The sequence below is a fragment of the Centrocercus urophasianus genome, unplaced genomic scaffold (genome assembly GCF_019232065.1).
Source record: "Centrocercus urophasianus isolate 14NV4802_14NV808 unplaced genomic scaffold, USGS_Curo_1.0 seq_15, whole genome shotgun sequence".
In the NCBI taxonomy this organism is placed as follows: domain Eukaryota; kingdom Metazoa; phylum Chordata; class Aves; order Galliformes; family Phasianidae; genus Centrocercus; species Centrocercus urophasianus.
In genome coordinates this window covers 13,106,696-13,131,993 of record NW_024884697.1, presented here as the reverse complement: position 1 = coordinate 13,131,993, position 25,298 = coordinate 13,106,696, and the positions used below count along the sequence as shown (strand labels likewise).

General features: G+C 40.7%; 2 protein-coding genes across 3 annotated transcripts in view; one reads left to right on the top strand and one right to left on the bottom strand.

Annotated features, from left to right (window-relative positions):
• DUS4L (dihydrouridine synthase 4 like) overlaps positions 1-3,066 on the bottom strand; it is a 36,594-nt gene extending 33,528 nt beyond the window's left edge. For both annotated transcript variants that reach the window (XM_042815519.1, XM_042815518.1), the window contains exons 1-2: positions 2,934-3,066; positions 2,580-2,701 (exon numbers count right to left, since the gene is read on the bottom strand). In XM_042815519.1, the coding sequence (XP_042671453.1) occupies positions 2,580-2,701; positions 2,934-3,043 (232 nt within the window). In that variant the 5' untranslated portion in view covers positions 3,044-3,066. The remainder of the gene's footprint in view (positions 1-2,579; positions 2,702-2,933) is intronic.
• Positions 3,067-3,141: 75 nt separating this feature from the next.
• Positions 3,142-25,298, top strand: part of COG5 (component of oligomeric golgi complex 5) — a 182,346-nt gene continuing 160,189 nt past the window's right edge. The window contains exons 1-6 of the mRNA XM_042816184.1: positions 3,142-3,220; positions 3,746-3,885; positions 4,785-4,842; positions 7,109-7,163; positions 7,259-7,328; positions 12,798-12,918. Coding sequence (XP_042672118.1) covers positions 3,163-3,220; positions 3,746-3,885; positions 4,785-4,842; positions 7,109-7,163; positions 7,259-7,328; positions 12,798-12,918 — 502 coding nt within the window. The 5' untranslated portion in view covers positions 3,142-3,162. The remainder of the gene's footprint in view (positions 3,221-3,745; positions 3,886-4,784; positions 4,843-7,108; positions 7,164-7,258; positions 7,329-12,797; positions 12,919-25,298) is intronic.

Genomic DNA, 25,298 nt, shown 5'->3' with positions numbered 1-25,298 from the left:
CATTTCATCCTGAGCTCCTTGTCAACAGGCGACAAGATTACAGCAAACAGTGACAAGAATTTCCTCTTTCCCCATCCCATTATCTGCCAAAAGCCAACCCATAGAACTTTACAGGACATTGTGAAGATCAAAAGTATAAACAGATGCAAAGGGTGGAGCAGTGGCTCTGCAGACCTCTGAGCTGTATATATCAGTTATGTTCTTATTTGTTTATTTTGAATAACAAAAAAAATTAAAGCTTTCTTCTAAGTTGCACTCCATTAATAAGAGTCTACCTGTGCTTCCCAATGGGATTCTTTCCTATAAATGACCTGTTGTATTCAAATAATGCATGAAATCACAGATTATAGTTCTACTACTATTACATATACACTTACAAAACCATTCACTGAGTGGCATGAACAGATGAAATCGTTACCTTCTGCAGATCCTACAGGCCAATCTTACTAGCATTTTAGCAGTGCTTTCTCCATTCCTCTAGTTGTAGCCCAAGCTTATGTGTTCCTTGTTCCACTTCTCTCATACAACCACTTCATGCCAGCTGATCTGTATCCGTACTGTTATCTCTTCCCATATACTCATGGTCAAATTTTCAGGTGGTGTTGTGTGCAGCCAGAAGTTGGACTCAACGGTCCTTATGGCTTCTTTCTAACTTGAGATATTCTGTGATTTTGTTCTATACTACTTTTCTCCCTTACTAAGCCAGGGCTCTGTATAGCTCCTTATATATATATATATATATATATATATATATATATGTCCTATATATATATACACACACATATATTTATAAAATATATAATAATAATGTATTATATATGTATATATTTAGTCTGTTCAGGTTACATTTCTATATCGTGTCTGAAGCCTGGCTTCTCATTATGAATCCTGGTTGTGCTTCTATTCTCTGGACTCCCTTTGCTCCTTCTATCATTCTGAGATCTCAAGGAGCCCACGTTCCATTTTACCACCTGATAATTTAAAATTCTGTTTCTCTTATCAATCCCCATATTATATGTCTGATCTATTCATCTTTTCCCCTTTACAAACCCTCTCATTTTTGTTAGAAATCAGAAAATATATGGTAATGGGTTAAGCATACATCTCTGATATATACAAGAAGCAGCAATTGCTGGCATTAGAACCTTATGAGCCTTATGAGCAGACAGAAGGGCAACCATATCTTGGGTTGCATTAAGAGAAGCATGATCAGCAGGGAAGGAGAGGCGATTCTGCCCTTCTACACTGCTCTTGTGAGACACCATCTGGAGTACTGCATCCAGTTCTGGAGCCTATGACACAAAGACATGGAGCTCTTGGAACAGTCCAGAGGAGGACCACAAAGATAATCAGAGAGCTGGAGCACCTCCCCTGCAAGGACAGGGTGAGAAAGCTGGGGCTCTTTAGACTGTAGAAGAGAAGGCTCTGAGGAGACCTAATAGCAGCCTTCCAGTAGCTGAAAGGAGCCTAGACGAAAGCTGAGGAGGAACTTTTTATCAGGGCAGGAAGTGACAGGACAAGAGGAAATGGTTTTACTCTGGAAGAGGGTAGATTTAGACTAGATATTAGGAAGAAATTCTTTACTGTGAGGGTGGTGAGACACTGGAACAGGTTGCCCAGGGAGGCTGTGAATGCCTCCTCCTTGGAAGCATTCAGGGCCAGGCTGGGTGGGGCTTTGAGCAACGTGGTCTACAGGGAGGTGTTCCTGTCTACAGCAGGAGCTTAGAACTAGCTGATCTTAAGGGTCCCTTCCAGCCCAAACCATTCTTTGATTCTATGATGATCTTTTATTGGGTCTGGCTGGGATGCAAGTAACCTTATTTACAGCAGCTTATATAGTTATGTGTTTTGAGTTTTGTGGCAAAAAACATTGTTGATAATACAACAGTGCTTCCACTTTTGCTGAACAGCGATGGCAGTTCAAAACTAATTTTTTACCTGTGTACCTATTTCCCCCCCAGCAAATAGGTCAGAGGTGGGCAAGGAACTGGGAGTGGACAGGTCTAGACCTGGCCAAAGGAATATTTCATATCATGTAATGCCGTGCTCAGCAATAAAACTGCAGTGGTGAGGGAAGATGAAGTAGTTTGGGGTGTGGAAAATGTGTAATCCGTTTCAGTGCTTTGGCACGAGAAGAAATTTCTCCTAATAACAAAACTGAACCCTCCTTGGCACAACTTAAGGCTGCTCCCTCTCATTCTGCTACCGTTACATGGGAGCAGAGGCTGACCCCCACCTCCTCACAACCTCCGTTCAGGCGGTTATAGAGAGCAATAAGGCCTCCCCTGCGTCTCCTCTTCTCCAGACTGACCCATCCCAGTTCCCTCAGCTGCTCCCCATCACTCCTGTGCTCCACACCCCTCACAGCTCCGCTGCCCTTCTCTGGACACACTGCAGGGCCTCCATGTCTGTCTTGTAGTGAGAATCCCACAGCTGAACACAGCCCATGAGGTGCAGCCTCACCAGTGCCAATTGCTGAGGGATGATCACCCACCTGTCCTGCTGGCTGGATTATTTCTGATACAAACCAGGATACATAAAACATTCCATAAAGGCAGCAGCATATTTCCCAGCATTACCTCTGTTTGTTGTGAACTCGCTGTCCCTGGCTTTGGCTGACCTCACGAAGTCGGCCGCCACAACCATGGGGGTGTAGCACAGCTCGCAGCCGTACCGCCGGACCAGAGTGCGGAACGCCAGCCTGCGGGGACAGGGACAGCACGGCCATACAGAGCGGACATTCGCCTCGTGAGCCGCTCTGAAGCGCCGCTCTTAAACGCAGCGCTGCGGGGCTGTGTAAATAGAACCATAATCAAACGCGTCCGCGTCCGTCGCGCCCTTGAACAACCCCAGAAGGCTCCCGCCCGCCCACCCGCCCGCCGTCCCGTCACACCGCCCGCCCCACAGCACGCGCGCCGCCAGCAGTGACTCACTTGGAGTAGCGGACCATCGGGGCACACATCTTCACCACGTGCCCAGCCCGAAACAGGCCCGCCGGGTCCGTCGCCGACCATCGTTCGCGTTCTGCCACGTCCCCGCTCATGTATAGCGAGCTCTCCCCTCACAGCCCCGCCGCGTCCTGCCCCGCCCCGTCGCTCCCTTTGCCATCATCGCCGCGCGCCGCCGCCGGGCAGTGACGCGCGGCAGGCTCCGTCGGGCGGCATGGAGGAAGCGGGCGGTGGAGCACCGGCCCCGGCGCTGGCAGAGCTGCAGGCGGACGGTGAGGCGCGGTCCTGGCGGCGGTCGGAGGCCGGGACGAGCGGGGCATTGGGCCTCCGAGGTGTCGCGTCGCAGAAAGTTTGTGGGGTGGAGGGGAGCGGGATGGCGGGCCCCGCTCCGGCGCTGTGCTGCCCAGCTGCAGCCCGCTGCCCGCGTTCGCCGCTCTTGAGGGGAGATGTGTGCCGGCGGGAGGCACGCAGGTGTCGGTGAGCCTAGCCTGCCCTTTGCACAAAGTAGCACGCGTCTTACTTCGTTAAAAGTCACCAGCGGAGTATAGTTTCCTTACGCAGCACAAGTTGGCCCCGTTGTAAGACGCGGTACGGTTCCATGAAGTTGCGGGTTTTGCCGCGCGGACTCGCTTTGATTGCAGTCTGTTCTCAGACCGGCCTCCCGTGCCGCGTTGCGCGGGTACGGGGTGTGCGCTGTTCCAGCTGGAGGAACCGGCGGTCTGAGCGCTGCCTGCTGTAGATCGTCCCTCGGTGCGACTGGTTTGAAGTGTGAAGATAACATCTGAATCGTTTTTCAGAGTGTTATGCTGACTTCTTCAGAGAGGACTTTGATGTGAAAGCTTACACGTCGCAGTCGATCCATCAGGCGGTGATAGCTGAGCAGCTCGCAAAGCTTGCCCAAGGTATCAGCCAGCTGGATAAAGAGCTTCACGTACAAGTAAGTGTAAAGCATGCCTGGTGCTCAGGGGTGGTCGATAAAGTGATTAAAAGCTGATTAGTCCAATGATCTTTGCTTTTGACGTTGCTTGGTAACTGAAGGTACAGCTTGAAGTAAAAAGAGCGGTGCATGTGATACTAACTCCATGTAGTCCCCCTCAAGGAGCTGTAAGCTGTTTTGCTTTCAGTGTCTGCACTCAGTCTCTGTGCGTGGAGGTTCCGCTATTCCTTGTAAGGGTTCCCTGACTCTCCAAAAGATCATATGGACTATCAGAAAAACTTCCCTGTCTTTTGGCATGATGGTTGTGAAAAGACAGTGCACGACTTGTCCTGTGCTGGTTAGTAGCCTGGGATTTAGTCCTTAATTTTAACTGGGCAAACACAACGTGTGCTAATACACCTCCATGCCTTCAAAAGGAATTTGAGTTTGGATAGTCAAAGGCTGAGTGATAAAATCCAAATGGACACTGCAAATCCCATCGACCTGGCTGTGAGTGTGCGTGATAAATTTGTGCTTGGTTAGAAAAACTGCTCCCCCTGCAATGGTAAATTCTTTGGAAGTTAGTTTCTAAATGTCATAAATACAAATGAAAACATTAAAAATGGAAATATACGTTATTACTGTGTTAGTATTAAGCTTACACTTATTGTTAGATATCAGTGTGTGTTGAAACATGATTGATTGTTTTTCTGACTTATATTAATACATCAACTATGCTGCAATATCTGACTCCCATTCTGAGCTTACCATTTTGTGAATCAAAACAGTTCTGAAAATGCTTTCATCTGCTTTTTTCTGTTTAAGGAAATACGATGATAATATTTTGATACCCCTTTCAGGCACACATCTCTGTTCTTATGTCATTGTTTCTATTTTTTCTCTTTCTTTTGTTTTTAAAGGTTGTTGCAAGACATGAAGATCTGTTGGCTCAAGCAACTGGAATTGAATCCCTAGAAGGTGAGATCCATCTACTGAATGCTCACGGATTTCTGTGAACACGGGAGCATTTTTAGTTTCTACATGGGAAGGTCGTTCACTTTGGTTAATAATGAAGCAGCTGCAGATCTTACAACTGAGTTGTGGCAGCTTTTTTTTTTTTTCTTTTATGTCAGCAGATGGAGCTCCTGGGAGAAGATTTGACTGATATTTCTCTGGAGTAACTATTCCATAGGCAAAAAGCTTAATAATCTGTTCTAAGCAACTTTAGCAATCAAGTTTTATTAACCTTTTAATACCGTTTTTTAATAAACAAGCCTAATTTTATTGCAATGTCTGTGAACATCAGTACCAAGTTTGTAAATTCTGCATGTGCACGTTGCATGGTTTGCAGATCTTAACTGAAGAGGCATTAATCATAACTGCACTGAAACACTGAGATTTTTCTTTCTAGTAAGAAGCTACTAGATTAAATCCATACATTTCTGTCATTCCACTGATCGGGTTCTGACTTTTAAAATAAATTGCTGACTTGTAAATACTTCACTTAGAAACTGTGAAATGTGTACAGAAAACTGATTACAGAATATGGTTCTTCTCCTTGGTGCTCATTAGACCAGCCATTCTGCTTTGTGACACTTGTTGGGAACATGGAGGGCTCTCACCCTGACATTTTTTTGACACTTAAGGCATCAGTTGAAACCACAGTTCTATGCAAACACAGATGATATTTTAATTATTGCAAAACCTGCTTCTCTCTACGGTGTTCGGGCTACACGTGGTCACTGTAATATGGTCACTGTAGAAACAATGAGTCAATATCCATAAGTAAAAGAAAAGATAAATGTTAATAGGAAATTTAATTATGAAGTTAGAAATATGGAGCTCAGAGTGTCTTCATGTGCTTAGTTTAGTAATCTTCATCTGCTTACTTTCTTGGCATAACTCACAGCATGCATAGTTATTTGGATATGTGAATCTCTAAATATTTCAAATTAATTAACCAAACTTCTAGAGTAAATTCCCAGGAACTTCTTTTCTTCCTTTAGATCTGTACACTGCTAATGGTACACTGGTTTGTTATAAATACTCTTTTCTGGTTGTGTTTCTATAAGCAGCTCACCAGATATCTTCAATCACCTGCTAGCTTGGGATAGGTTAGGTAGTATCTCATGTAGCAGACGCAGAGCGTAGATCACCTTATCAGCAATCCTAACAGTGCCTTTTGGCAAGAGGAATGTTACATTGCTGTCAAGGGTGCAACAGTCATAGATGTAGCAATGTCGTGGTACTTGCTGTCCGCTTTTTGAGTGTGGAGTAGAAAATTCAGCCCACTGTGACATCTTTTCTCTGTCTTTCATATCTTCATCTTTTTATCCATGAGGATTACATGCCTGCCATTCCATTTATAAATATAATAGGACTCCTGAATCTATCAATAAGCCAAGTTAATAATTCTGTCTTTCTGTATCATATGATAGTTTTGTTCAATTTGATGAAGGCTTTACAGAAACAGAGGATGTTTGAGAGTGCTAACAAGAATTGAAACAAAAGTAAATTCATAGGTCTGTGTTTGTGTAACTTAATTAAATTCCCAGCAGGCTGATTCTGTATTGCAAAAGTGACTATTACCCTTGACTGCTTTGTTTGCAGTTTAGCAAGGAAAGAACGACTGTGCTTGTGGGTTCCCCCTTTGTGCTGCTTTTCCAAACTAATCTGGAACAAACACGATTGGTGTAGCTTGCTCTGTTTGTAATCTAAATTAGATGATTTCCCAATGACATACCTTACTTCTTTGCTAAAGGTGCTTATGCACAGGAAGAAAACCTTGAAATGGCATTGCTTCTCACTTCTCCGTGCCTGCTGGTTTCTCTGATCTGCGTAGTTCCCTTGTTAAATAAGTTGTGGTGCTTTTTCATACCATGCTCAGGTGTTTGTATCGGGTTATATGCCTTTGAACATCAGTCCTGATCATCATTCTTTTAGAAAACAGCATTACTCTAGATATTATGGGAAGCTTAACATCTGATGAATTCCACAACAATGCATCTTCAGCAGGATTTTGGTTTTTTTTGTAGTAGTAGTGGTCAGTAATTGCTTATTACCTTCTCAGTTTATTTCTAAATACTCTGTGTCTCAATCATTTCAATATCTTTGAATGTTTTGTTATAAAGGGGGGTTGTTTTTTCTTTTAATACAGAAGTAGTCTGCTGTAGATGTCAATTATAGAAAGAAGTATTCTTCATATCATGAGTGTTACTTGTAAAACATCTGCTTTATTTTGCAGGTGTTCTCCAAATGATGCAGACCAGAATTGGTGCTCTACAAAGTACTGTTGATAGGTATGTCGTTCATGATGTGATTAGAAAGTCTGCATGCTTACTTGTTCTCTTGTGCTATTTATTAATACTTCCATAAATAAACTTCTTATTTTCAGAATTAGAGCCAAAATTGTTGATCCCTACAACAAAATAGTGTCTCGCACGGCTCAGCTAGCAAAGCTTCAGGTAAGTTGTATTAGAAATACGTTTTAAAACTCAATTTTAAAGTGTTTCATTTCCCAGTCCTCTAGAGCATTAAGAAAAGGTGACTCATCAGACATGAGTGGGATTTCCATACTCCAGTAGACTGGAGTTTGCTGTCAGTATTTCTTGGTAAAAATCAATATTCATGTGTCTCCTCATGAGATACTGAGAGGTGCTTCATATTGCAAAGTGCAAAGCTGGTCTTTGCACTAGCTGCTTTAGTTTTCCTTCAGATGAGGGAAAGTGAAAGGCTATCAGACTGCAATTTAATTACATTTTCATTTCTGTCTGGGTATTTTTAATCTTATGATGTAGTTCTGTAGGAGACACTTTTCCTCTACATGTGTTTAACTGCAGTTTAGTAAAGGGTTTGGGGAATAATTCTTACAATATAGCCACACTGCAACCTGGAGTTCTGGTGTATAAGCCCAGCTATACAGCTGTTCCTGTCTTTTAAACCGAGTCTGCAGAGAATGTAGTTTCTTTTAAAGAAGAGCAATGGGGGAGAGCTTTTTCCCAGCAATGGTAAGATGAGCATTGAACACTTCTATTTTTAACTTTATTGCGGTTGAAAACTACCCCACAGATCCCATGGATGTGGCTGCATTCTGTTCAGTTTATTTATTCAAAAGCAACACAACTCCAAATCAGGAAAGGTTTAAAGAACTACTGCTTGAACTGTTTCTCTTTGAAAAAATATTTTGAGTTGCAAAACTAAGATCTTATCTGTTGATAGCTGAAATTTGAACTGTGGATTTTGCTCAAGTAGGTTGCCATTAGCTTGTAGAGATGAAGCTGCAATCAGGTGTACATGGTTTCTAGTCCAGGAATTGAGGAGCAAGTAAGTGTGCTGGACTCTCGGGTGGAGGTCTGATATTTTCTATCTGATTTTCAGTAGTAGTGAGGTTCAGGAGGAAGCTCTTACCAGTCTGTTCAGCCAGGTTGTTCAGCTGCTGCTCCTATGCTTCCCAGCTCCAGCTGTCACTGTTTTTGCCACTGGGTGAAATTTCCATGACTTTCACGTCCCAGGCTAGGTTCAGATTTTATTTTTTCTTCTCTGGTTACAGCTGTGGGAAGAACTATGGGAATTTGGAGTGAAAGGTGATTGTTTCTTCTTTGACCTTATGTAAAGTCAAACTGCAGAAGCCCCTGAGGTTAGGAGGTGTTTCTTGGGTTTGCTTTGCTTCCTCTTTGGTGCAGTAGGGGTTTGGTCTTGCATGGCTTTTTCTGTGGTATAAAAGCATCACGCACCAGGGCTGGGGTTGTTGGTCAACCTGTGCCAGGGCAGTTGCAATATCTGACTCTTCTGGGCTGTGAGTCTTCTTGTCCCAAATGCCAGTCCAAAAAAAAAAAAAAAAAAGAGAGATGCAGGGTAAAGGGAGCCTGCTGGGCTGCCCACCCTCATGTCCCTACCTGCCTTAGCTGTGCACAGAAACAGGAAGGATCACTGCAGCATTGCTGCTAGTGACAGTTCTCAGCGTGAGGGCTGCTGTCCTCTCCTGTGTTGGCAGATACGCAGGAGTGCATTATGATGCTGTTGTGTCTGTTTACCTGGCAGCCTTGTTTGTTCAGGAAGGAAGGGCATCAGCACAGCAAACAGTTTGCTTCCTGGTTGTGGCACGGCTTATGAAATGACACTGGTAACTTCTGTACCAAATGCAGGACATGTAGCACAGGCAGTCAAACCTGCTAATTTTATCAGCTGATGTACAGTCAGTAGAATAAGTTTTAAAAAAAAAAAAAGATAAATGACTGATAAAAGACAGTGCTGTCAAAGTAAGTAGGGCTGCTAGTTATCCTTTGCTGATTTGTGTGGTGTTTTAGGGCCTCTTGTATTCATGATTGTATTGCTTTAGTGCTTCTTCTTTGATTGCTATGGGACTGCTCACAAACTGAAGGAGTATTTGGCTTGCATAAAGCTGGATTTCACCATCCTTAATTGTTTTTAATATAGTCGTGCTTTTTCATAAACATTTTCTCTATAAATTCATTGTCAAACTACAAATCTAGTTTTGAATTCTAAATCTCTGTTGTATACTTATGTACATTATGTGTTGCTTTGTTCTTATGGCTTCATCGCATCCCAGGGGAGCAGCAAACTCACAGAGCTTACTTCCTGCTTTAAATCATCCTATCCTCTTCTGAGCACATTCATAGTCTTTCCATGCCGTATCACAAACTAAACGGATAAGTTAACAGCTGAAATATGTAGGCAGAGAGTTTGTCCTTCAGAGGGTTATTTTCTGTGCATTTCTGTCCAACCAACTGCTTCTCCATGTCCTCTTAATTTTGGATATCTTCATGTTTAGAAATTCCTACAATATCTGATTTTCTTTAAAGCTTTTTATTTAAAAAAATCCACAAAATAGAAAAAATATTTATGCAATAGAAAACTATTCTCTCTTTGAAGTGTTTACTAGTAGCAGAATTCATGCTGGTACTACAGTACACCATTGTCCATGTAGTCTTAGAATGGTGTACTGTCCCACCTTTCTTTGGGCTTGTGTTACATATACATTCACTTGCATTATGATCTGCACTGCATTATGCAATTTCATATATGAGCTATGCAATGGCAGTTTCAAGTGGTCTGATTGTCTCAATAATTTCCTAAAATTAAGTTAAGATTAAAGGAGGCTTTTTGTTTGAAATTGCTCAATAATGTCTTTGTTATTGCTGATTTAAATTTCAGCAGATAGCTAATGTGTAATCTCCAGAAAAATCCTGTTTGATTTTGATCTTAATGAAAAGCCCTGGGACTAACCAGGGCTGCTCCCTGCTTTTTCCAAACTAAGTTTTGCTTTAACCATGGAATTCGTGTTTGGATAGAAGTATTTCCTTTAGAAAAGCATGCTGTATTGACTCCAGGAATGATTGTTTCCTGAATTAATTCAGACTTCTGTGGTGCAGGTGGTCAGGGCTTGATGATAGAGCATTTGTGAACAGCTCTGCTGGTAGATTCTGTTAAATTTCCATTGTACAGTCCTCATATACTGCATACTTCTACAGTATTTGAGAGTTTTATTAAGTTGAATAATTCACAAAAATGCCAGTACCCATGTGAAAAAAGCACTGTGTGCTCATTAGTGATGGCTGTGAAGTTAAGGGTGCATCCTCAGTGTCTTTGGAAGATATCTTTTTTTTTTTTTTTTCTTTTTCGCTCTTGAATCTAAATGCAACATTTCCTATCCTGTATCCAGCTTGACAGTCCTTTTACATTATTGTTTCTTGGAATGGAAGATAACAAACAACAGTGAAATAAAAAAGAGGGTTTTTTTGTCTGTTGCGTGTGAAGTATGAGATTCTCAGAAGATAAGTGAAGTCCGAGGGAAAAAGTTAGCCAGAGGTACACAGTTGGATGAGAAAATTAAATCTGAAGGCAAAGTAGTAATCGTAGAATTGCTCAGGTTGGAAAAGACCTGAAAGATCATCGAGTCCAACCACAACCTAACCATACTACCCTAATAACCCTCTGCTAAATCATGTCCCCGAGCACCACAGCCAGATGGTTTTTAAACACATCTGACAAGGCACAGTGAACTGTATAAAGAGCTATTTTTGATTTATCTTGCAGAAGTTTTGTTCAGAGACATGGAAGTGATATGTGAATCAAAACTTTTTCTGATTAAAGGAATGCATTAATTAAAACTGATACATTAATCTTTCCAAAGCAGGATAAGCTCCACTTGGTTCTCACTAAAGATCATAGAAATCATGTGGCTCAGTCATCCTGGAAGGCTTAGGGAACTTGTACTTAGTGAGACACGGCATTGTGCCAACAGCAGTGAGAGTCAGTGTGCTTTCAGTGCTTCGTCTCCCTGGGCCTTTGTAATATTCTTTGTTGTGCCTAGATATTGAATAAGGATTAAACACGAAATTTGTTATTTCCACTGGTTCGTGCTGACATGAAGTAGACCTTGGCGGGTTGTGCGGTCCAATAAACATTGGTTGAAGGGACTTATGTGTACTTAACAATTGCTTTCAACACTTGAGGGCTTAACGCCTGTCAGATTCTCAATATTTTTGTGTATATTTTAAGTAATTTATGATTTCATTTTTCTGTTTATAAGACAAGGCCTTTCAAGAGGCCTTCTCTTCAGCAGCCGGGAAAATACCTCCTAACAACTGTCTTACTCATCCCACACTTCGTATTTACCACCTTTTAGTCTGACTACAGATGCTGGAGACATGTTTTAAAGTAAGATTGCTCCCCCTGTAGCACGCATCTCCTAACCTCACTGACCCATCCATATGGTGGGTCCATTTTCTCTGCTCATTCTACAGCTTCTCTCATTGCTGGTCTCTTTCAATGAAGACCTGCATGCATGTTTAGGACTTCTCTTATGGTGCAGTTCTGAAGGACTATGGGAAAGACGTGCACTGAAGCCATCTGGACTTCGATGCCAGCACATTTAGTTGCCACTGGGGCATGTCAGGCAGTCCTGAAGCTTGTTTTTGCTATGCTTAAATGACACAGTAATTCAAATCAGTATTACCTGAGTTGTATAGCTTAGAAGCAGCTCGGGGATCTGTCCTATGTAGCAGCTTGTCATCACTTCATACCCACCATCATCAGAACCCTCTTTCCCTGTTATGCTTGAAACACTCATCGTGCACGTGGTGTAACTCACTGCTTGTCTGCCTCCGTTCATTTACTGTGTAGAGCAGGAAAACATGTTTGAAGGTCTTAGTTGAGTGAAAAATGGTGAAAGTCATATGTTTGATCCAGATGTCAGCAATACCTTTGCTCTGAATTGGTGCTAATGAAAATACAATGCAGATATATTTCCTGAAAATTGGTGTTTGCATCCATCTTAATTTTTAGCCAAGAATGGGGTGTGCTTTTGCAAACCTATCAAATAATATGAAGTGACAGATTGATAAATGTGGGTAAATGGCCGTATGAAATTTTTGATGAAAATGGATTTTTCTATCTATTCCTACCATAAGAGTCAATATCTGTAAAATAACACTTTAAGCCCTTAAGTTTTTATTGTTCTCTGCTGTTTTACTTACTTTGGATCAATACTTAATTGACAAAGGCAACTTCTTAATTTTACTAAAGCTTAGAGATGAGAGAACTACTGAGGGGAGCTGCATAATGCAAAATGAAGCTCACTTCTGCTTGGAAATAGAACATGTCACTCTCATGGGGTTCTGAGTTTGTTTCTTTTTCTTTTTTCTTTTTTTTTTTTTTGATGGGGAAGGAGCTGCTAGTAATGGCAGCATAATCTTAGCCCAGGAAATGTAATTTCCAGCTTTTGATGTTATCTGCCTGTATTGCATTAGATAATGAAAAAAGGTCCTTAAAAACAGGCTTTTTGTATTCTGAAGTTCCTTGTTTTTATTCAAATTTGTGTTTCCTTTGGTTAATGTGTCCATATTAGAAGCCTAAAATTATGAGATCAGAGTGTGCTGGTAATATCCCCTAATGCTGTGATTTCTCCATAGGCTGCCTGTGACTTGCTGCGGAGGATAATACGCATCTTGCATCTCAGTAAAAGACTTCAAGGACAACTACAAGGGGGAAGCAGGGAGATAACAAAAGCTGCCCAGAGTCTCAATGAACTTGGTGAGTCTTTTTTGCTTTTAGAGGCCTTTTTAGCTTGTGCTCATATGACTCACGCTGGTGTTTGACTTTGCAAGAAAATGAAGAAACTTCTATAACTTGTTACTGTGGTTCTCACTGTCTGCCTCTTGATTTGAATTGGGAAATGATATGAACAGAACTCACTTAGTTCTGATTTCAGTACTTTCATTCAGGATCTTTGTTTTTTTTCCATGACTTCTCCAGATAGAATTATTTGATAACATGAAAATTCTGCTACAAAAGTTTACTTTCTTGGGTGACGATGTTTATAGATTAGTTAACTTCTCACTAGTTTATGCTCGTATAAAATATTTTCAGAGGGATGGGTATTATGTTTATCTGTAGGAAGGCACTGCAGTATAAGGCATAGTTTGAATTACATTTTGCAACTTGAAAGCAAATGGTTGTCCTTTTGACCTTTATGAAAGCCATATGTGACATGATACACAGAAATCTAGGCTAACTCAGATATTGGAAGCATTCAGCTCCAGAAGTGACTGATTTACTCTCTATTTTACTAGCTGGTAGAAGGAGTAGTAAAATATTTCTCATGATGTTCGCATTACGTTGCTAGGCTGCTTTTTGTTCTTCAGCTACCTTGGGTGCTTCCACACTGTGCTGCAGGATGCAGGAAGGAAATTCCCAGTAGTCTTTGAGATCACCATTCTATATGGTATCTTGCCAGTTGTTTCTCCTTTGGTTTAACAGTATTCACATTTCAACTTCCAAAAATAGGTCGTGGGAGGGCTGAACTATTGAACACTCAGAATCATTCTGAGGTTTATTGTGCATATTTGTCACCACTGCTCTTTTTATTCTGTGTAATCAGAAAATTATTGGACAATGATTTAGTATTATAATCAGCAGATGCTATGTTGCAAATGGGAAGTTTAAATATTTATTTAGTGTATCGGTTTGGTTGAAGCCCTAGAGCATTGAATGTAATATTTTAAGCTATTGTTTTTTGTGGTTTTTTTTTTAATGTGTCTTGCATTTTTTTGTACCCATCATGAGGGTATATAAAGAACAGCTGGCTTTTAGCTGCCTGAATTGTGAGTCCTCTGGTGTTAATCTGAATGCTAGATCCTATTTAAATATCTAGTATGATTTAACGTTGAGATCTGAAATGTTTGTGCTGCTTTTTGGATCTCTTGTAGTTTTAGAATTTCGTTAGAAGAAAGCAAAGCTTCCAATTCTTTTGTTGATGTGCCACAGTTCTTTGAGTTTCTTGTTTTCAAATACTTGGTCTTTTTCTGAAGCTTGGGTAAGTCTGAGTAATTGTTATTAAAGGGAAATGTGCCTCCTTAGGAAGTCCTTTAGAGTTTTATCCTACTATGCATGGCAGGAGCCAGGGCTCGTGGCCCTTAATATAATTCTGTATGGTTTATGGCTAGGTGAAACCCCTTTGCTTTTGTTTTCCTCTCTTCCTGGTATTTCAATCTCCTTACCTCTTTATCTGCATCCATTCCTCACCTTTTAGCTCTCTGCTTGTTTGTTTTTCTCTGCCACCAATCCTGGCTGCTCTGGGTTTTCCCTGCCTCCCAGAACCTGGATGTGTGGGACACTCCCATTCGGAAAAGCCAGTGCAGCTGCCTGTCCTTTCTGGTGGAGGTTCATAGGAGAGGGGTAGCTCTGCTCACAGGGAGGAAAGTGTGCAGTGCCACAGTAGGCACTGCTCAGGGTGCTGCAGTGGGAGCATGGAGTGTTGTAGGGTAGTGTGAGATAGTGCTGTGTGGCACTGGGAGAGTGGGAAGTGCAGGGAACAGGCAGTGGGCTCCAGCTGTTGGGACATGAGATACAAAAGCTTTTGTGCAGTCTTAGGGAATGCTGCAACATCTGATGATAGTAAGCAGGTAGTAGACGTGGGCTCTGTTAAAGCCTGGTCTTGGTTAGGGAGCTCTGTGTCATGGAGGCTTGCTTTTGAGCTGGGGATCAAGGCCAGCATTAACACTAATCTGTGTTTTCAGCCAAACGGTTCTGAATTTCCCTTTCAGTCACTATTTAGGGAAATGTTCTTCCCATTGCTTTCTATGCTTCTGTTGTACTTTTGGAGCAAATGCAATTTCTGCTTGGTGAACTCAGCAGCACCATGATTTTACAATGAAAGCTTTGCATTTTCTGCAGTCTGATTAAACCATTTGCTTATATATTATTCTCAGTGGAATCTTGGCAGAACTGGACATTTATCTTTACGTACAGATACACTCTGTGTATGTATGGGGGGAGGTGAACATGTACAAATATCCATTTAAATATATGCATATGACATGTATTTCCTCCACAAATCTATTAGCTTGTTAGTTCACTTAGAGTTTATACTTGGCTGTGTCTTGAAGTTTACTTTGAAGTAATGGGAAAAGATGGATGAAAACATAAGAGTCGTAGAATTAGATTGCAGTGGGGGTTAATAAGAGGAACTGCAGGGAACTCTAGCTTTTACTGAGAAAGCTTTTCTCTTGCTGGGTACTTGAAGTTGCTAGTAGCCTGCAGAACAGTAGGTGATACGAGGAACTTCACTCTGGAAACTTCTGGTAATATTTTCACTGAGATCTCTTCTTAAAGCTAAAGCAGACCTGAAATTCCTCCATGTTAGGTTTTCCTTTGCTTGCAATTAACTTCCCACTTTGACACAGTAAGAAGAAAAACTGAGTTATGTATGTCATTTTTAGAGATTAAATGGTTTGTTTCTGAAATACCTGTATGTAAACTTTCTTCTGCAGCTCATCCACCTCCTAACACGCTTCTTTGCATTCTCTGTCAAATCAGAAACAGAGTTGTGGCAGTTCAATGAACAATCTATTAGCTGGCTCTCCAGTTCATTCTTCTTCGTATTATACAAGCATTTTATATCTGAGTGTACAAATTCATTTGTATATCTGGAGCAGCATTTGGATGGGTAGAGCAAGAGGCATGTTCCTGAGTCACACAGTGGCTAATGTCGTGGAATAGGTGCCTTGGCTATGCTTGTTTGTGATACTTTAATACAGGTATTTTATGAAGTGAGAAGAAAATGTTTCTAAGCAAGCTTGAACAGTACAATGTGAAGAGAGCGTGGTACGCTTCGGATAGTTCTCTTTCAGAAAAGAAATGCTATAGGTATTAAAATATCTGCTCTTCTATCTCCATATGCAGAAATCACTGTCTGACAGTTGTCAGACACTGATAAATTGAAGATTAAATATCTGTAGTTGGCAGTGAATGGCTGCCCTCACTGTGGACAGGTTGTTAATTCCATCTGTGATTTACAGAGCTGGACAATAAAGGATTTATATGTTCTGTTTGCTAAATAATTGTGACCGATGTCGTCATTATTCATACAAATGCCTAGGCTTCTTCTAATTATAATAAACTCCTAGTCTGTATGTATAATTCTATTATAACTTAGTTTACAGCAACTGAATTTATTTGCTTGAATGACCTTGTGAGCTTGTAAGTCTTGGAGACGGACTCTCACAGCAACCATTATTTTGCTCTTTTCTAAACTCAGATTTAGTCTGTGACTAAGCTGTGCAGTTGTAACATAAAGGGGAAAGGATTTTCTGATATATTTTCTGGAGTGTCTACAGTATAGAAGGGGCACCAGGACAATACTTTCACAAATCTTCGAAGATGAGAGAAAGTGGGACACTGTCCTCAATTTAAAGACAAAGAAAGGTACAGAGAAGGCAAAATATTACCAGATACGAAAGTCTAGCTAAAATTGAAAAAGCACCAGATCCATATCATGATCTGTTTAAGTCTCTAACAAAGCTTGGCACTTAGTCTTAATAACAACAGAAGACTTGATGAAAATACAAAGAAATAGAGCCTATTTTTTTTTTTTTTTTTTTTAAGGAAGTGTAGGCTGGATAGAGAAGATTTAAATTGGTTAGGAGTTGAGTGTAACAGTTTGAAATGAGTCATTTGGCTATGTCTGGAGAGCTTTTTTTGTAGCTGGCATACTGTGGTAATGGTACCTGTCTTCTGAAGTGCCTGCAAGAACCAGTGACATCCACAGAAACATGACAACAATTCGGCTGTGAAGGCTAGAAAAAAAACACCAAAGGTAAATAAGAAGTGTGTCATGGTACTACTTAAACTGGAAAAAGCCTGGATATGGCTGATATGTCTTAATATATTTATTGATGACATGGACAGGAGGATTGAGTGTACCCTCAGTGATTCTGCAGATCACACCAAGTTGGGAGGTGGTGTTGATCTGCCTGATGGTAGGGAGGCCCTACAGAGGGATCTGGACAGGCTGGGTCGCTGGGCTGAGGCCTATGGAATGAGGTTCAACAAGGCCAAGTGCCAGGTTCTGCACTTACGGCCACAACAACCCGAGGCAGTGTTACAGGCTTGGGGCAGCGGCTGAATGGCTGTGTGGAGGAAATGGATCTGGGGGTGTTAGTCAGCTCTCAGCTAAACATGAGCCAGCAGTGCGCCTAGGTGGCCAAGAAGGTCAGTGGCATCCTGGTTTGTGTCTGAAATGGTATAGCAAGCAGGATCAGGAAGGTGATCATGCCCCTGTACTCAGCACTGGTAAGTCCATTAGCATATGATAACAAATAAACTATTTGCGGGAGTCTAGAGTATAAAGCTGCCATTAAGTAGTACCTCCTGCCTGGAATGACCAGGCGTACTTAAATAGTTGGCTACGTGAATCCTGTTTAACCAATAGCATTTTCTTCCTTGGCAGTATAACAGGTCTTTGAATTAGAGAAATCAATTACTGTCACATAGTTTGATTTAAATATGCCATGGTAGCAAGATCAGCAGTACAATACAGATGAAAATGTTGTACAGTGGAAGCAAATGTTCTGAGGAAACTGTTCCTCAAAAGTCATTATGTGTTGCTCGCTGTTGCACAAGTGACCATCTATCAAGTGGGGTTCTGTTGAAATGTGTTCTGCAACTGGCTAGTGTTTTCATTAATGATTTGAGTGATGTAATATGGTATATCCTTATTCAATTTACAAGTACTAATCAAGCAAAGAAGAATGGAAAGTATGGTGGGAAACAGAATTAGAATGAAGAATATTGTTAGTGAATTGGAGATACGTCTTAGCTGAACTGTTTTCATTTCTCTTCCAGACAAGTGCAAAGTCCTAGCAATAAATACTTGTAATTAGTGGCAGAAATACAAGAAATGACTGTAGGTACTAGTTCTGTAGAGACTTGTGCTTCAATGAGGGCTTGAGAGTTCTTCACAAATTGAGTGCAAGCCACTTGTTCATTTGTTTTGTAACAGTGTGACATTACTGGCAATGAAATTCATACTGATTTTTAGAAGGAAGGGTGTTGTGTACAAGGCACTTGAAGCAGATCTTTTGTTCGTGTTTCAGCTGGAGCATCAAGTCCCTTTTGTGGTGCCTCATTCAAGGAAGATGTAGGTTAATTGGAGAAAACACAAAGTACTACAGTAATGAAGGCTGAAGGTCTTGCAGACGGGCAGTGGGCGGAAGAACTGAAAGTGCGTGGCTCTTGGGTTTAGAGAAGAGGGTTCTGGGAGGCACCGTAACATTCTTCAGATGTGAAGGGAGTAAACAGCTTCCTGTATCTCCTGTGAAGAAAGCAGCATGTAATGGGCCTAAAATGAAGGAAAGAATGTTTTTATCTAAAATGCTAGAAGACATTTCTGCCCATAATGATAATTTCAGGGCAGCTGTGAAATTGATATGTGGAGTTTTTAAAAGCAGTTTAGACAGGCATGTATCTGGAAGCCTTTAGACAGAGGTGCTTTGTCCTGAAGCTGAAAGAAGCTGCTGTGCTGCTGTGTCAGGGATGCACATCTCCCCTCTATCAGCTTTGTTAATAACAAATGTAATAGAAAATGTTTGTTGTTAATTTGCCTTCCACAACTTGGTTTGTTGGGCACTGTTCAAGTACCTCCTGGAATCTGAAGCTGGGTGTAATTGGAAAATGGATGCTGTCACTTTGGTTCAGCCTCTCCTCATCAGTCCCTCAGATGAAATAGAGATTAATCTCCAAGACCTGCAGCTCAGCTCACCCCTCTGGCGCAATTACTCCTGTCCTGGTTACTCACTTTGTAACTGGCATTCCAGTGTACTTCACACAGCTCATCCTGTCACTGGAATGCTGCAAGAATTGACCTGTTATGCCAGAATTCCCTAGGAGAGCGTGGTGAGCGTGAGAGGGATGGTGGCACTGACTGTGTGAATGTGAATGTCATGTATTTAATTTTTTTTCCCTTGCTAGGGCAGAAGGCAGGTTGTCTATTTCTCAGACACTCATCTGTTCTTAAGAAAGACATTAACTTACAAGTTTTTAATCTGTGAGAATGATGATTAATATGGTTTAGTGTTTATCAAAGTACTAAGTACAACTGGTCAGCGTTCAGGAAACCACAGCTCTAATTTATTGAAAACTTAAATAACTGATTTTAGTAGGAAGTGCTCACACTTGTTTGTTTTATACCAATTATCTCATCTGTATCTATTGCAAGCTATAATTAACTTTGCATATTGTCTCCATTGTGTGCTTTATTAATTGAATATTTAAACAGTAAATAATCTCACAATAGTGTAGGAGACTCATTCTGAAGTGACTGCAGTTTGACTGACTGGATATTTGTCCTTTGGTTTAAGTACTGTTGTACAAAAATAATTTGTTTTGACTGCTACAGTTTTTGAAGTTACATTAAGTATGTATATATCTGTACACAAGTATTACTGAATTGCAGTTGTAAGCTATCTGCATGCCTGCCAATAGATGCTATAGTTCACTGCCTTCTTCTTTTCATATATATTCAGAAATGAACTTTTTTCTCCCTACTATGCACAAACATTTGGAGTATGTGGCTTCAGAGCCAGATCTTGTGTTGAACCAAGCTATGATGAAATTGAGGAAGGACTTGATTACTGCCACGCCACTGAGCTCTTTCACTGCAGTACGCAGAGCAGACAGATTTGTTGATAATAATATTACTGTGCACAGTTTCTCATAGGAATCAATGCATCAATCTGGAGGAAAAGTTGCTTTCACGGCACTTTTTCTTACTGATTTAGATGCTTTATAATTTACTGTCTTGTGTAAGACCTAGTGTTCTCTAAATAGTGTAGCATCTGCCTGTGAAGCACAGGGCGCTTTTCTGTAGGGGTAATTTGATTAATAGAAATTATACCACATTAGCATGATGCTTTGCCTGGGGTAATTAGTCCTGCTGAGAATGACTGACCTGTATTACTGACTCAGAGTCATCTGCATTATTTTGAATGTTACTGTTTTACGTGGTACATTTGCATCCACAGTAAGTGCAAGAATCTTAGTAAAACATGATTTTCTTCTGTCCCTGATGACGTTAGCAGTAACACTGCCAGACCTTTGCTGAAATTGGTTGGGCTCAAATCTATTGTGCCTTGCTGTAATTCAGTGTAAGCTCCATGTCCTTCAGTTGCGTATTGGCCCCAGTTTTTAATATCTTATCCATGAGGGTTTTTTGTTTTTTCCTTTGTTTGTTTTTTTTTTTTTTTTGCGTGAGGCTTTGGATGGATGATTTTTCAAGAAGCATCTGTACAAAGTCTTATTTCTAGTATTCCAGGTCAAAAAAAGTCATCTAGTAGGTAGATCAAGGAGACATAAAAGTAATACAAAAGTCTTAATATTTGTAGTTTTAAAAAATAGTCTTCAACTGTTTGGAAACTGAATATTCACTTTTGGCAAAAGGAGACTTTTATAGAAAATTGGACTTAATGAAGAATTTTAAAAATAACTGATTTTGTCACAAATGAGCAGACGAGTAGACACATGAGTAGAAAGAGCCAGTGTCCAAATATGCATGGAGTACATTGTCTGAACTGCTTTTTTTCAGCATCTCTGGTAAAAATATATAAAATGATGGCCTATGCTTTAGTTACATTGTGATTAACTGTAGGGTTAATAGTGCATCTAATCACTGGTTAGTTAGATACTAGATACTGAATATGCAGTCTTAGAATATATATTGTATATGTGTATAGAATCATAGAATCATTCAGGTTGGAAAAGACATTAAAGATCATCGAGTCCAACCACAACCTAACCATACTACCCTAACTAACAGCCCTCTGCTAAGTCATGTCCCTGAGCACCACACAAATGGATTTTAAACACATTCAGGGATGGTGACTCAACCACCTCCCCAGGGAGACTATTCCAGTGCTTAACAACTCCTTCTGTAAAGTTCTTCCTGACATCCAACCTAAACTCACCCTGGTGCAATTTGAGGCCACTTCCCCTCATCCTGCCACCAGTGAGAGGAGGCCATCCCTGCTCTCATTGTAAGCACCTTTCAGGTAGTTGAAGAGAGCAATAGAGTCTCCCCTCAGCCTCCTTTTCCCCAGACTAAACAGCCCCAGTTCCTTCAGTCACTCCTTATGGGGCACATTCTCCAAGCCCTTCACAAGCCTTGTTGCCCTTCTTTGACCTGCTCCAGCACTTCACTGTCTGTTTTGTACTGAGGTGCCCAAAACTGAACACAGTACTCGAGGTGAGGCTTCACCAATGCCGATGGTGAAGGGGCAGGATGACTTCCTTAGTCCTGCTCACCACACCATTCCTGATACAAGCCAGGATGCCATTGGCCTTCTTGGCCACCTGGGCACACTGCTGGCTCATATTCAGCAGACCGTCCATCAGGCAGTCACTCCTCCCCAGGCCTGTAGGGTTGCCTGGGGTTGTCGTGACCAAAATGCAGGACCTGACACTTGCCCCTGCTACTGCTTGACTACTGAAACTCATGCAGTTAACCTTGGCCCATTGATCCAGTCTATCCAGATCCCTCTGTAGTGCCTTTCTCTACTCAGGCAGGTCAGCACTCCCTCCCAACTTGGTGTCGTCTGCAAACTTAGTGAGGGTGCGCTCAATCTCCTCATCAAGATCGTTAATAAAGATGTTAAATAGAAGCAGCCTAAGTATCTAGCCCTGGGGGACACCATTTGTGACTGGTAGCCAACTGGCTTTACCTCCATTGACCATACCACATCTCTTTGGTCCTGGCAGTCCAACCAGTGTTTCACCCAGCAGAGCGTACGCCCATCCAAACCATGGGCAGCCAGCTTCTCCACGAGAATGTTATGGGGGATGGTGTCAAAGGCTTTACTGAAGTCCGAGTAGACCACATTGACAGCCTTACCTTCACCCATAAGGGTGTCACCTTGTCATAGAATGAAATCAGGCTTGTTGAACAGGATCAATCATTTGTAAACCCATGCTGACTGGTCCTGGTTGACCTTTAAGTCGTCCAAGATTGCTCCCAAGATAGTATATAGCTGGGTGTGTGTACATTGTGCATATAGGCAGTAGATACTGTGTTTCTAATGGATATTAGTCATATTGTCATGGTCAGGTACTGAAAAATAATTGTTCTGTATTTTTAATTCTGTAACGTTGATAGAAACACTCGATTTAGTCATACATCATGTGCAATTGAAGTTGCTATTTTATACGTTGAGAAGAAAAAAGAAAAAAAGATACCTGTTGTGCTTCAATTTACTGTGATTCTGGTTTTATTAAGTGATCTGTTCTTCCACAGAAAGGAGTGTCATGAATAGCTGTGGATAGAGAGTTAGCAAAACATCCTCTTGTTTTCTAAGAAGATCTTATCATTTTCTTAGTACTGTTCTTGGCTTTGTGTTTGCCAAAGTCAGTACTTGATTTATTTTAAATTAAAGGAGGAGCTACTCACGCTTCTGCTGAATCAGATTTCATGAGCTGTGTTGTACAACCAGATACTGTGTAATGAATATAGAAGGCAGTACTTGTTCTCTTCTGTAGTTGTTATACCACTCATTTATTCCCTTCTCTGTTTCAATTATGAACATAACTGCCTTGTTCTGTGACATCTTATTTTATGCCTTTTGCGCAGAGTTAAGGAGCTTCTGTGGATATTCATCTTATTTTTTCTTGTTAGCTATTGAAGGAAGAAAAATCTTGCTCATATGAAACTGGTTCACTAATGTGACCTTTTTTCTTTAAGATTTTGAATTAATATACATTTAACAAAATGACATGCAAAATAGTATAATGTTTCATTAATAAGAGGCTAATAGCATCTTTATCATCTCTGAACAAAGGAGACATAATGTGCAGCTTTTACTGTCGATTTGTGTTTTGCTGTGGTTATGATTCCTAGCATGGAAACCTTGTTAGATCATTTTATCTGAACAGTTGCTGTGTTTTCCTTAATCTCTTGTGTGCATTCTGTTTTCTCATCATTTTCTAGAGAAGCCACAAAATAATTGCAGTCACGTGAGAGAAAAGATGAAGTCTGAACTGATAACAGAAAATTCTATTGGAATTCTGTTTTTCAACATAAGCCTTAAGCAGAACTTGAATTTACACTTCACAGAGTCACAGAATTGCAGGGGTTGGAAGAGACCTCAAGAGATCATTGAGTCCAAAACATCCTCAACTTTTTAAAAGTTTGATTTCTGTTAGTGTTATTTCATTGTGGTTTCATTGCTGTGTCACTTTTTCCCAAAGCCACAACTGTTCTGATTTCTTGATGCTTAATTTTCTTTATATATGCTGTTCTTCAAAATGAAACCCGATACAATTGTAACAGTGGATTTTCTTCATGTGTAGTTTCCCTGAAACGTCTATGAACAGTTATTTATTTTGTCAGATTATTAGGCATTTGGTAGGTTAGTTTCAATTGTATTGAACTTGTCAGAGGATTATACATTGGGTGTTTAGAAATGGATTTAGTACTCCCCTGTCTATCTTGGGGTGTTCATATATTCCTGAGCGGCGTGCTATTGGTGCTACTGGGGCTATTGGTGTCCCACTGGAAAGACTCATCAAAGGCTGTTTATTGCCCTTTTTCTTCTTTTGCTTACTGACAAATATCCACACCTATTGTTCCTTGCATCTTTGGAAGGCTCTGTGTTTTCGAACTTTCTGTCATCTTTAGTCTGTACCTGATTGCTGCTATTTCCTTATTAATATCTATTGTGTTTATTATTGCCATAATCATATTAGATCATAGAAGTTTTGGTTGCAGGGCTGTATTGCACTGTACTCTGCTTCAGCAGGTACAAAGTAAAACCTGGGTCCTGGCAGCTTGTGATTTACTTGCTTTTCACATTTCAAAAGGCTCAAAGAAGTGAGAGTAGATAAGAACTTAGGAAGAGAGAAGGGGATCTAATGTCCTACCAAAAAGTATGTTCTGTTTGGAGAGAACTTATGGTCAGAATAGCATAGTGGCTGCACCAGATAAGCTGATAGGCAGCTGAGACAATATGCATTGAAAGTCTTCCGTTTGATCATGCAGATAAGGCAGTGATTGCATTTGCCCTAGTAGCACATTCAGTTTTGCATTTGAGATTAAGCCGTATTTTTTTATTTCTTAAAAATACTGCAACTACAGTGTTTTCTGTGTGCTTTGGTTATGTATCAGGTGGTTTGTGACTGTGAGCCAGAGGTTTTGTGGTCCCGTGTGGGTAAAGTGGGAGATAGAAACTCAAGTTTGGGAATTTTGAAAAAGGAGCTGGTTTGAGGTGAAGGATAGGAGTGATGGAAGAGGGGAGTTGTGGGAGAAGGTCTTGGTTATCTTACCATTTTTCATTAACGGACTTAAATGTAAAGGCCAGGTCTCATTAGTGGCTTCTAAAATTTCTTTTTACATGATTAATGAGTGTAAGTGTGGATGAATCTCAAATCTGAAATCTAGGCTAATATTGTTTCTCTAATTACAAAATTCCCCGTTGCCATCTTCGTTTCTCAAAGTGACCTGATTAGCAGACAGGAGTTATACCAAGCCTGTTTCTCTTCTGCTGTTAAGGAGTGCACATTCCTCACCAGAAGCACAGTTTCCTGGCTAGTGAGGACCAACTTGTTTTTGCTTTACACCTTGTTCATTTCATGTGTCTGAACTGTAAACATTTTAGTGTTTGTCGGCTAGGGTGTATCATGAGGGTGGATTTGTGAAAGGATTTGGAAGAACTAGTAACAGGTAATCTAGTAGCTGTGAATGCCTGTGTTTGACCAAGTTCAGGATAAATAAAACTTCAGAGATACATATATATATATTTGAAATTACTTCAAAACAATTGTGATTGTGCTATCTAGTGCAGATCTTAGGGCATCTGAGTTTAGAAATGGAAGCCGTGGGTTTCTTTTCCAGGAGACATACGAAAATGATCAAGAGCCAAATAAATTCTGCAAACTTTGCTTACCTTTTGAATCCAATAATATTTTGTATACTGACTTTGAATGTCTGTATGAACAAAAAAAAAAAAAATGAAAAGAAACACAATTACATGTCAAAGATGAGGAGAATTCAGAGTGATTTTTAGCTGAGTGAAGGTAAGGCATAAATAAGTTAACTGAATCTCTGAAAGATTCTTTTTGTATCTTGTAAATTATCAATATATAGGAGAGAG